Genomic DNA, 12,454 nt, shown 5'->3' on the forward strand with positions numbered 1-12,454 from the left:
ATCTCTGTAAAATTTTTGGAAATGGATAACTCGTTATTACCTTGACAGCTATATCAATAACAAAGAGAAAAATAAGATGGAAACCACCGGAGAATACAAAATAACAATTGAATGTCAATATTCTATTTTAAACAAATCACAAATTCAATTTACAGTTCACATATATATTAAATGTTATATATCTAGAATAATTTTCATCATATATATATATATATTAAATAATATCTAGAACAAATTTTCATATGTATATATAAATATCTAGAACAAATTTTCATATATATATATATATATATAAATATCTAGAACAAATTTTCATATATATATATATATATATACGAAAATAGTAAGGAAAAAATTGATTTCTTCTACTAAGCGAGCGAAAGAATTTTTAGGGTTTTCTTCTCCTTTTTTTTCATTATTTATTTTTTCTTCAATGTAATTTTTATGATTTTAAGATTATGAAAATTTCGACGATGAGTTTTACCGGTGCAACAAGACGGCGTATGCCGGATCCCGTGGACGTCGGTAAGGCGATATCAATCAGCATTGACTACAACGCCAATGATGACGACGCGCGCAAGTCGGAGCCGGGCCAGGCCTCGCGCTTCTTGCGTCGAGTCGGCGGCATTTTTCGGAAGCGGCTGGTCGGATGCCGCCTACTGATTGTGCTTCTCCTTCTGCTCGTTTCCGCAACTGTCTTTTGGAGTTCCAAAGGCTTCGAGAAGCAGAACGATCTCATGCTCATGTCGGCCGCCGACGGTGCAGCCGATGTGCTGAGTTGGAGGAACGAAACGCTGGCGTGGTCGCCGACCAAACGCGAAGAGCCACCTGCGGTGAGCCACATTTTAATCTCAATCTCCTTTTGATTCTTCTGTTTTCGTATTTGTGTTATATTATTCTACGTGCATGTATGTATTGATATAGTAGTACTTGAATTAATCTGGATCAGTTAAATTAATTAAATTTGTTACTACATAATGTATTCAATATAGACGCAGTTAATAATTAAGCGTCGGCCACTAATTGAACTAGTCAATTTTTTCCGACGTTAGGATCTCACGTACGAAAATTTTCTGTTTTTGCTTGTTCTACGTGATCATCATTCTTTTTCATATATTTACGTATACAATATATAAACATTACTTTTAATTAGTTTATATATAAAATCTGAAGTGTTAGGGTTTGACGGCGCAGAATATTAATGCACGGAAATAACAAAAGGCCCCCTAAGGTTTTTTTTTACTATTAAATTTATTTCTCCAACCCTTAGGGCGTGTTTGGTTCGGAGTCGGAGTCGGAATCGGAATCGGAATCAAAATAAACTGGAATCGGAATCGGAATGACTCAATACCTAATTCTGTTTGGTTCATCACCTGAATCGGAATCAGAATAAACCATTCCCATTGCCGGTGTTTGGTTCAGGTGGACATAAAAAACGTAATCAAATTAATATACTAATATTATCTTTATAATATATTAATTTAAATTTAAATTAAAAATTAAATATTAAAAAATTTACATCAAAATTTTAAAATAATTGTCAAAATTTTTAAATCTATTTTTTTTAAAAAAATTAAACTTTGAAGTTGAGTGGATAATTCAAATTATGAAACTAAATTTTGATTTATTCAAATTCAAACTTAAAATTACAATTAAATTTTAATTTGAATCCTTAATTTAATTTAAGTTTGAAATAAAATTTGAATAAAACTTTATATTAATTAAAATTTAATTTAATTCAAATTTATAAGTTAGATTCGAAATACTTGATTAAATTTAATTTTGTTTTAGTTCAAATTAAAATTTAAAATTATATATTTTAATTTTAAATTTTAACTCATATTTTATTAAAAAAGTTGAAAAATAAATTTAGGGCTTGTTTGGTTCATCTATTTTGGGTATGGAATGGGAATTGGTTTGATCAAGTCCGGTTAATTTTGTTTGGTTCGCATGAATCGCGTTTGAAATTCCTATTCCGGACTAGAATGAGAATGATCCATTAGCCTTCAACTTGATTCCGGTCTTCCTAGCCGGATTGAGATTTCATTCCGGAAGCCCACTAAGTTTCTCAAGCCCATGTGACCATCTTACTCTCTTTCTCTTCACCCCTTTCTTATCAAAAAAAAAAAAAAAACAACCTATCATTCTCTCAAAACCTATACCAAATCCACATCAATAAAAGTTTTTAAAAATAAATTTGATATTTTCTTTGAAAAACTTATTAAGAATAGTATTATATTTTTCATAAATTTTAAATAATATAAATTTATATTTTGAGAGTAAAATTAGTATTATGTTATCTTATAATTTTTTTAGTTTATGCGAACCAAACAATGAAATGTGAATAACTTATTCCAATTTCCAATCCACAATAAACCAAACGTCTTGGGGAAGTGGGCCATTTCAAATTACCATTCCAATTCATTTTTCATTCATTATCCATTTCCAATTCCATCCTTAAACCAAACAAGCCCTTAATTTGAATAAATATCAATTTCGTCCAGATTCAACTTCCAATCCCGCCTTCTAGGCCAATTGAAAAAAGAGGTGATTGGGGATTCCATTCCATTCGGGAATGAAATTGGAATGGAATCCGCCATACCAAACACTCACAAACGGATTCACCCATTTCGATTTCAATTCCAGGGTGAAAAAAAAAGCGAACCAAACACGCCTTTAATTTCCTTTCAACCACTCTCGCCAACTCCGACACTTTCGGCTCCTCTCACCTCGCGTTTTTTTTTTTTTTTTTTTTTTTTTTTTTTTTTGCGTGTGAACAAGAAAACATATAAGCATGCAACGAAAATGTGCCGGGGAGTTACAAGGAGCCTTGGATTAGGAGGATGATAGAGTTTAATTTCTTTGCAGTTAGCTTTGTTTGGCTAGAGAGTTATTATATATATATAGCATTTTCTTTGTTTGCTAATTTTTTAAAAATTTTTCTGGGGTTAGAAATTTAGCATGCATGATAATAACTAGAATCTGCTATGTTTAATCTTTTTAATTACTGTATAGTGTTTAAATTGGGTAAATTATTATGTTTGTTGGTATAATTAATTATATCCGAATCTGAAACAGATTTTGTTAAATTTCTACATTAACCGTGCTTAGAATGATTCGTTGTTGTTGAATTTAGTGTATCAATTGCATTTTTATTTTTAATATTGTGTTTTATATAGATGTATTTTGTCAAATTTAGATTTGATCTATATATTTTTAGACTATTTGTAGGTTGATTTGAAGGGACAAACATGTATTCTTTTCAACTCCCTTAAGAGTATCTACTATTAAAGAGGATCAATTTCAAAATGTCCTATAGTTACGGGGTTTTTCATATATTTTTAACTACAAAAGAATCCTTAAATTGAAAGGAACTACAACAAAAAGCCTTACACTTGTGGGTGTCTCCATACATTTTTCAGTTTTTGTCTCCGTATATTTTCACCTTATGTCCTTATAGTTGAGGGCTAGGGCCGGGTTCTCAATACAATTTGATACTTTAAAATAATAACTTTATTAAATTTGATAACTTAAATTAGTTTTTCATAACTAAAATTAGATTAATTAATTGCATGTTTATAAATAATTGAGCTATAAAATTTAATAAAAAACTTAATATAGTTAACTCTAAAAATTTAAATGAAAAATTTAGAGTCTAAAAAGACTCAATATTTCAAAAGTTCAAGTTCAAGTTGAAGGAGCTCTTTCCGGAGCTCGTTGAGCGCGTGTCCATGGGACGTCATATGCAACTATTACTATCTGAGGGGACACCCGTCCTTCTCCTCTTAGGGTATGTTCTCTTTGGTTGATCGAAAATGAAAAATGAAGTACCGAAGATGACACTTTTAGAAATTGACGTTTTATTAGTTGTTTGGTTAGCGAAAGTGAATATAAAAATCATTTTATAAAAATATGAACTGATAAAATGAGTTATAACTAAATCTCACTTTTTAAACTTTAGCTCAAAATATACGGAAGTCACCGAAAGTGAAAAGCTTAGTTAAAAGATTATATTTGGTCTTAATTTTAATCTTCAAATTTATTTTTAAAGTTAATTTTTTACTTTAAATTTGGACTAAAATTATGATCACATTCTGATTTTATTGTAAATTCAAATTCAACATAAAGCTTTTAAATTCAAATTTGTAACCTTATATTTGNAAATTTAATTTAAATTCAAATTCATAAGTTAGATTCGAAATACTTGATTAAATTTTAATTAGCTAAAAATAATTTAATTAAAATTTAAAATTATGATCACATTCTGATTTTATTGTAAATTCAAATTCAACATAAAGCTTTTAAATTCAAATTTGTAACCTTATATTTGAATTTAATTTTTAATTTTTAATTTATTTTAATTTGAATTTTAGAATTTAGATTTAAATTTTAAATTTTAATTAAATTATTTTTAGCTAAGAACTTCTTTAAACTTTGAATTCAAATTGTTTCAACTATAAATTCAAATTATTGACTGAAATTTAAATTCAAATTTTAAATTTTTAAGTTAAAATTCAAATTCAAAATTTGAATTTTTTTTATTTACATTTAATTTCAATAACGAGTTTTAGTTTGAACTTTGAATTCGAATTATGAATTCAAGTGTTCAATTTGAATTGTGATTTAAACATATTTGAATTCATTAAGATCAAAGAGTAAATTACAATATGATTCAAATTATAAATTCAATTTCAAATTTAAATAAATGTTCGCATTTCTATTTTGAACTTTTATTTTCAAATTTAATTAAGTTTAGTTATGAGATTTAAATTCAAATTGTAAATTTAATTTATATAGTAAATTTTAATTATAAATTCAACACAGATTTAAGTTTAATTTAAAATTTGAAATATACTTTTGAATTCTAGATATAAATGTAAATATAAATATAAATTTTTAATTTATAATTGATAATATAAATTATTTATTTATATTTTTATCTTATTACAATATTTCACTTTATATCCCATCAAAGAATCGAACTGAAAAGTCACTTTTGCAAAAGTGATTTTTTCCCCTTCACCTACTTTCGGGCAACCAAATACGCCTTTAGCTAGCATCATGGAGCTAGGATGTAGCGTCATGGAGCTAGGATATAGAGAATTTGAATTATGTAATTGGATTAGTCATTTAAAACTGATTTTTACTATAACGATGATATTTATTCTCCATCGTCAATATAAATATTGAAAAATTAATTGGTAGTGGTGTTGTATGTTTGTAACATAAAATTAACTTAGAGCCATAGTGGATAATTATGTCAAAAGTGGTGAATTGTTTATCTTTTTCAAGAAGGCGATAAATAATTTACCGCCTTCTAAATTTTCTATGAAATCAGTAATTTGTTCACCATTTTCAAGAAGGCAATAAACAATTTATTGTCTTCTAAATTTCTTATGAAAGTGGTGAATGATTATCCTTTTTATGATCTAATTTCGAGATAAATTCGAAGTTCAAATTTAACTTTAGATTTGAAATCAAATATCAAGTTCGAATTTAAAAATCAAATTCAAATCTTTGGATTTGATTTTAAATTTAAATTTGGATTTCAAATTCAAAATTTATTTTCAAATTCAAATTTCAGTTTGAAATTCATATTTTGTTTTGAAATATCAATTCAAATTCACATTAAGATTTTAAATTTTAAATTTTAAATTTAAATTTTAATATTAAGTTTGAATTCAAATTTGAAGTGTAATTCAAATTTCGAATTCAAATTATAAATTCAAATTAGAAATCAAATTTAAAATTTAAATTTAGATTTTGAATTCACTATCAAATTCAAAGTTAGCTTTTGGTTTGGAATGTCAATTCAAATTCACATTTAGATTTTGAATTCAAAGATTTCAACCTTAACTTAAAATTTTGATTTTGAGTTCAAATTTTGAATATAAATTATAAGTTTAAATTTTTATTTTGTATAAAAAGTCAAAAGTCAAAATCAAAATTCTATTTCACATTTCAAGTTCAAAGTCACATTTTGATTTGGAATATCAATTCAAATTCACATTTAGATTTTGAATTCAAAGATTTCATATTGAAATTTAAATTCTTATTTGAATTCAAATTTTGAATATAAATTATAAACTTAAATTCTTTGTTTTGAATACAAAATTCAAAGATCAAAATTAAAATTCAATTTCAATTTCAAAGTCAAAATTCAAAATTTGAATTTTAATTCAAATTTCTAATTCAATTTAAAAATGTGTCTTTAAATTCAAGTTCAAAATTCTAATTTCAAATTATTATTTTAAAATTATTTTAATTTTAACTCAAAATTTGAATCTAAAAAATTTGAATTTAAGCGCTGCTGTGGTGATTCATATAATTTTAGAAGTAGTGAATCCATTTAATAGTGGTGAATTGTAAAGACGTTGAACAATATACCGCTTTTGTAGGAAATTTAGAAGGAGGTTTAGCAAGAGGATTGTTATTTGGTCAAATAAATTTTTTAGTGGATTATTTTTCCAATTAAGAAATTTTATAGGGTTATTTGAAAAAAAAGATTCTTTTGAATAGCATTATTTTGATGCTTTACAAATATGGAATCTTATAATATTTGCTTATATGTGCAAAAGAGAGAATGTGCATATAAATTCTGAATTACCGGTGATAGAGAATGTGCATATAAATTCTGAATTACCGGTGATAGTTATGGTAAATGTGTCAAAAATAGACATTTTATTTTTCTTCTGAATCACTAGTTGGTAATCATGGTAAATATGATGGTTATAAATTTTGTAATAATTTTATTTTGTTATGAAAATAAAAATTTACTTTTATATCTCTGATCTTAACCAATGTGTTTGCAAAAAAAGTTAAAAGAGATGAATTATAGGTTATCATAAAAATATTTAAAGAAAAAGAATATCTAACACATTTTGTTACCAAGCTCACTTTTAACTTTTAGTGCTATTTATACAATGGCAATTGGTGTCATTTGAGAATCTACCATAATAGTCAATTTAGAAAAAGAGTATAATTTTTGGGTAAAGATAATCTTTGTGAAATATACTCTAATATGCATTATCTAAACAATATTTTTCTAAGTGGTTTCTTGATCTGCATGATGCCTAGTTTGAAATATACTTTTACTAATTAGTTGCATTTCAAGATAAAGATAAAAAAATCAGTTTGTAATCCACAAATTATTTTCTAAAAGAAATTTTATAAGAGAGTCAAATACTCAAACTACCCTAAAGTTTTTGATAAGTAATCCAGTTAATCTTCAATCTATTCAAGTCGAAAAATGTACATTGTGATAATATCTTAGTAACTATTTTATATGCCATCTAAATTTTATTACTGTCTTTTCTTCAGATTCCTGAGATTTGGTTAAAACCAAATGGAGGAGGATACACTCCATGTATCGAGCGGTTGAAGAGTGATATCAGTGAGTTATAGTATATTGTTCTTTCACATCATCATATTGAATGTTTCCTTTCCGTTTACGATTGACCGATTAATCCATGTCATTAATATAGGAATAAGTAATGCCACAAAAGGTTATCTCTCTGTGTATGCTAATGGTGGACTGAATCAGATACGACTGGGTGTAAGATTTCGAGCACCTAATTTCGATATTTCTTTTCATTACTTGTAGTAAATAATTACTTTTATATGTATAAATGCAGATCAGCGATATGGTTGCCATAGCAAAGCTAATGAACGTCACGCTTGTAATCCCTTCTATTGATAATACTTCATTCTGGAAAGACTCGAGGTACTAGGGCAAACTCATAACTGTTATGCTTTACAATGTTATGCTTTACAATTTTTGATAGTTACTAAATTTGGAGCATATATTGATTTAATTTTGCAGCAACTTTCAAGATATATTTGATGTTGAGCACTTCATAGATGTTCTCGGAGATGATATTATGATCGTCGAGTCCCTTCCACCCAAATATCAAAATATTACACCTTATATAATGCCACCTAGATCTTGGTCTTTGGTATGCATTTTAGTAGCAGCTTTATTTTTTTCTTACATAATAAGTGCAACACACATTTTGAGTCTGTTTCTTTTTACAGGATTCTTATTACAAGAATTTATCAAAAATATTCAAGGCACATAGGGTTGTAAGTTTCACCCATACGGACACTCGGCTCGCCAATAATAATCTTTCTCATGCAATTCAAAAACTACGGTGCCGTGCAAACTATCAAGCGCTACGGTTCACATTGCAAATCGAAGGGTTAGCAATGAACATAATTGATAAGTTGAAAAATGGAACTACTAGACCATTTATGACTCTCCATCTAAGGTATCTATGGAAGACTTTTTGCTAAAGTAATGACAAAAGGTGTTGAAATATATATGTATAAATGAACGTTTGCATTGTTACAGATATGAGAAGGACATGCTGGCATTTACTGGTTGTGATCATCAATTGGGACTAGAGGAGGCGAAAGAGATAAAGGAGATGCGGTATGCGAATCCTCGTTGGAAAGAAAAAAGTATCAATGGCACAGAGAGGCGGTTGGCTGGCCGTTGTCCGATGACCCCACGTGAAATCAGCCTATTCCTAAAGGCTATGGGTTATCCTAACACAACCAACATCTACATTGCGGCAGGGGAGATCTACGGGGCTAATAGCATGGATGCTCTAAGAAAAGCATATCCGAATCTTCACACACACTACACAACAACCACAAGCGAGGAAATAGAGCCTTTCCAAAAGCACCAACACAAATTAGCTGCAATCGATTACTATGTCGCTATTCGTAGTGACGTGTTTGTGTATACTCATGATGGCAACATGGCAAGAGCAGTCCAAGGTCACAGGAGATTTGAAGGATTCCTTAAGACAATCAATCCTGATAGGTACTATCTTATCGATAATAAAAATGTAATATTTTAGCGGTAAAAATATACAATTTGCTTATTTATTATTTGTATGAAATTTGAGATTTTGTCTATCATGTCTTAGGAAAAGGATTGTGGAATTGATAGATCAACTGGATGCGTTCACTATTGAATGGAGCGAATTTGAAGAAAAGATAAGAAAGTCACATGCTAATAGACTTGGAGGTCCCTATGAACGAAAACCCGGAGCTGGACCTAAATTTGAAGAGTACTTCTATTCTAATCCGCAACCTGGATGTCTATACTCAAACAACACGAGAGGAGGCGAGGCGAGGCGAAGCCTTTAGAAAAAGCTAGCCAATAGTTTTGTATGGTTACTTACAATACAAGTACTAGAATTTCTGGTCTGATTGAGATTTACGTTGATTCTTGAACTTTTTAGTTTGGCATTCGATTCCTAAACTCATTGAACTTTTTAATTTGGGAATTCTTTTCATTACTTTTATTAAAGGATAATACACTGCAAATGCTTGTTGCATATCACAAATTTATTGGCGCTCAGTTCATCTCAACATTTTCCACAACTATGCAATGCTTTTTTGAAAGGGTTACAATTTTATGGACGATTCTTTTAATTCAAATATGTGATGCTATTGAGACCAATCAAAACCTAACTTACAACTTTATGAGTGATTGTTGTAATTCAAATATATGATGCTACGAGACTGATGAATAGTTCAATAGAAGTTTGACATTGTCAAATTTAAAAGTTAAAATGAGAGTTGAATAGAAGTTTGGATGCTAATAGGGCAAAGCTCAATAGGATCATATTTGGTAGATAGTTGTTATAATCTAGTATGATTTTTTTTTTATTATTGCGATTATATTTTGTAGATAGTTGTTATAATCAAGTACGATTCTTTTTTATTGTTGAGAGTTCCATATGCGGCAACTTGCTAATATATTTACAAATTTGTTGACAGGATGTTAGTAAATAATCTAATATTTTTGATAAGTTTAAATGTAGCCATATTAGTAATTTAAATTTATCTTTGTCAGTTATATCTATTAGAATTGGAGTTAGATTAGAATTTATATTCTAAATAAATTTTAATCTAAAGCCTATATATGTAGGCTGTGGCACACGAGAATTAAGGTCATTATATTAGAGTCGTCTTAGTAAAGCATTCAGCAAGAAGACTTGTAAATAAGAAGTTAATTAATTTTTTTTATATGTCGTAATTATTTGTACTCCTCTCCAACAAACTCTAACAAAGTCATATTAAAATCCAACGGCTTAAAATCAACTTTCCTGATTTTATTATCTATTAAATTTAAAAACTTATATCTACCTAATTTTATCTAAATATCAGTATTTTATAATTAAGTATAAACTAGAATAATAACATACGTATATTTTTTTTATATAAATATAATTTAAAAATAATAATTATTAAATCTTTAGTACTTTATGCTAATTTTACTGATTCAACTAATGGCCAGCTATTTTTTGTTCAATCCGATTATGAAAATATTGATTTTTATCCCTTATCAATGTGAAACTAGTGAAGTATATCACCCGCGCTTTGCGGCAGATGAATACTGCTAAAATTAAAATTAATAAATAATAAAATATCAATATAATTAAAAATAAAATATTAATAAAGAATAAAATATCAATAAATCAATACTGACTATAATAATTAATATAGAAAATTATATTTAAAAATAATTTTAATATACATGATTTAAATGGACAAATAATATGAATAGAAAAAACGAATGCCAAGAAAGTAAACTAAGAAAAAAAAATTAAACATCATGCCACAATTGCTTAAAGCATTTTTATAATTATCTCACTAAAAAGATTCGCATATGAAGAATATAATAAACAATAACTTTTATTGTACTTTTATATATATATATATATATATATATAAGTTGACAACACCGATGCCATCGCCGGCTTTATCGACGATGTGTATGATGTAATGGAGCATGGTCGAATGGCTCCATCGATTATGCCCATGGCATTAGGAGAGCAAATGCTACACGTTTTAGACTTTGGGAAAGAATAAGGTAAATTGGAAGGATGCATGATTAAAAGCATGGCATTCTCGTTTTCTCCATTATTACTCTATTAAATGAAAAAGTGAGTAGATTACTCTATTTAATGGAAAGATAAATGTTATTACTTTATTAAATGGGAAGGTGAGGAGATTTTTTGATTAAATGGAAAGGTAAATAGAAGATGAAAGGATTAGTCTATTAAATAATAAGGTAAATGAAAAGGTGAAGAGACGACACTAGGAGATAAATCGAATACATGAAAGGAAGTATTTGGTAGAGGTGGGTCTAATATTCAATAGAAAGAATAGAGAATGTGATAATAACACCGGTAGCTAGGTGGGTCCAAATTCACCGGAATTCTGCCACGTCGGATAGAAGTCACGGGAATTAAATAGTTTTGTATAGATGTATAGATGTACAAGTTTTCTTCTTTAAACTAAGATTATTATTTTTCTTGGTGGGATTTACATAGAAATTTTCCCATATGGTGCTCCTACAAAAGGTGGAGCTTTTCTAAGTTGTATCAAAACTCTATTTTAGTCCAAATCTTTTAAAATAAAATTAATAATTTTTGAATTTTGAATAATGTACTAAAGTAGCCTGTTCTATTATTTGATGTTAAGTACATAAAATAGGAAGGTGGTACATAAAATTTGTCATTAGAAATTTTTTTTTTTTTTTTTAGAGAGATAGGTAGTTTGCTATCCGTTTTGTTTATTTCATTTAAAAAGAAACTTAGTTTGAAATATGAATCAACTAGGATTCAAACATGGGATCTCGAGTACCAACTACTAAATCTTTTGCCACCTGCACTAGGGACGAATTTCTCAGGCTGTAGGCTAAAAGGCCTTCTCCTATTCTACATCTTCTGATATTTTAGTAAGTTATCCTTCTCACATGTGATTTTACAGTCAAGTCCTTCTTACTAAGGAATTTGCAACTAGACCTATACTGTATAGAATTTCACAATAGACCGATTCTTAAAATTTTATAATAAAATCCTTTCGAGTTTCAACACTACAAATATTCCCCCATTTGAATTAATACTTTTCCTCGGAAAATTTATAAAGGAATTTTGCTACGAGGTTTTTCTCACTCTTGAAATTGCGAGACCAAATATAGTGAATTTTACCGTGACGTCCTACGTTCAGTTTGGCTTGAATTGATTTTTTTTTTTTTTTTTTTTTTTTCCTTTGATCTAAGTTTGACACAATTCAAAATTGCTTAATATTAATCAAATTTTCATTCAAAAGCCGATTGAAACTAAAACTAAAATCAAGGGCGAACCTTGACCTTATTTTATGCCAATTTCTTTTTAAAAAATAAGTATTTAGTTAAAACTTAAATTCAAATTTTGCATATTCAAAATGAGAATATCATAATTATAGAGACACTTTCATATATCTTTTTAAAATAAATGATTCCAGGATGGACAAGTCAAGCAGGTGAGGTTGTATTTTGCCACCCCTGACCATATATATATTGTTCATGAAGCACAAGTTCACCCTCTGCCATACGCTTTGCACTAGNTCTCTCTCTCTCTCTCTCTCTCTCTCTCTATATATATATATATAT

General features: G+C 28.2%; 1 protein-coding gene across 1 annotated transcript; it reads left to right on the top strand.

The window, feature by feature from the left end:
- Window positions 504-9,156, top strand: LOC109718502 (uncharacterized protein At1g04910-like). The gene is made up of 8 exons (XM_020244755.1): window positions 504-833; window positions 7,321-7,393; window positions 7,485-7,555; window positions 7,635-7,723; window positions 7,823-7,955; window positions 8,035-8,267; window positions 8,351-8,827; window positions 8,934-9,156. Exons 1-8 carry the CDS (start codon window positions 504-506, stop codon window positions 9,154-9,156), a joined length of 1,629 nt encoding a protein of 542 aa, XP_020100344.1.

The sequence above is a fragment of the Ananas comosus genome, linkage group 12 (assembly GCF_001540865.1).
Source record: "Ananas comosus cultivar F153 linkage group 12, ASM154086v1, whole genome shotgun sequence".
Classification (NCBI taxonomy): Eukaryota; Viridiplantae; Streptophyta; class Magnoliopsida; order Poales; family Bromeliaceae; genus Ananas; species Ananas comosus.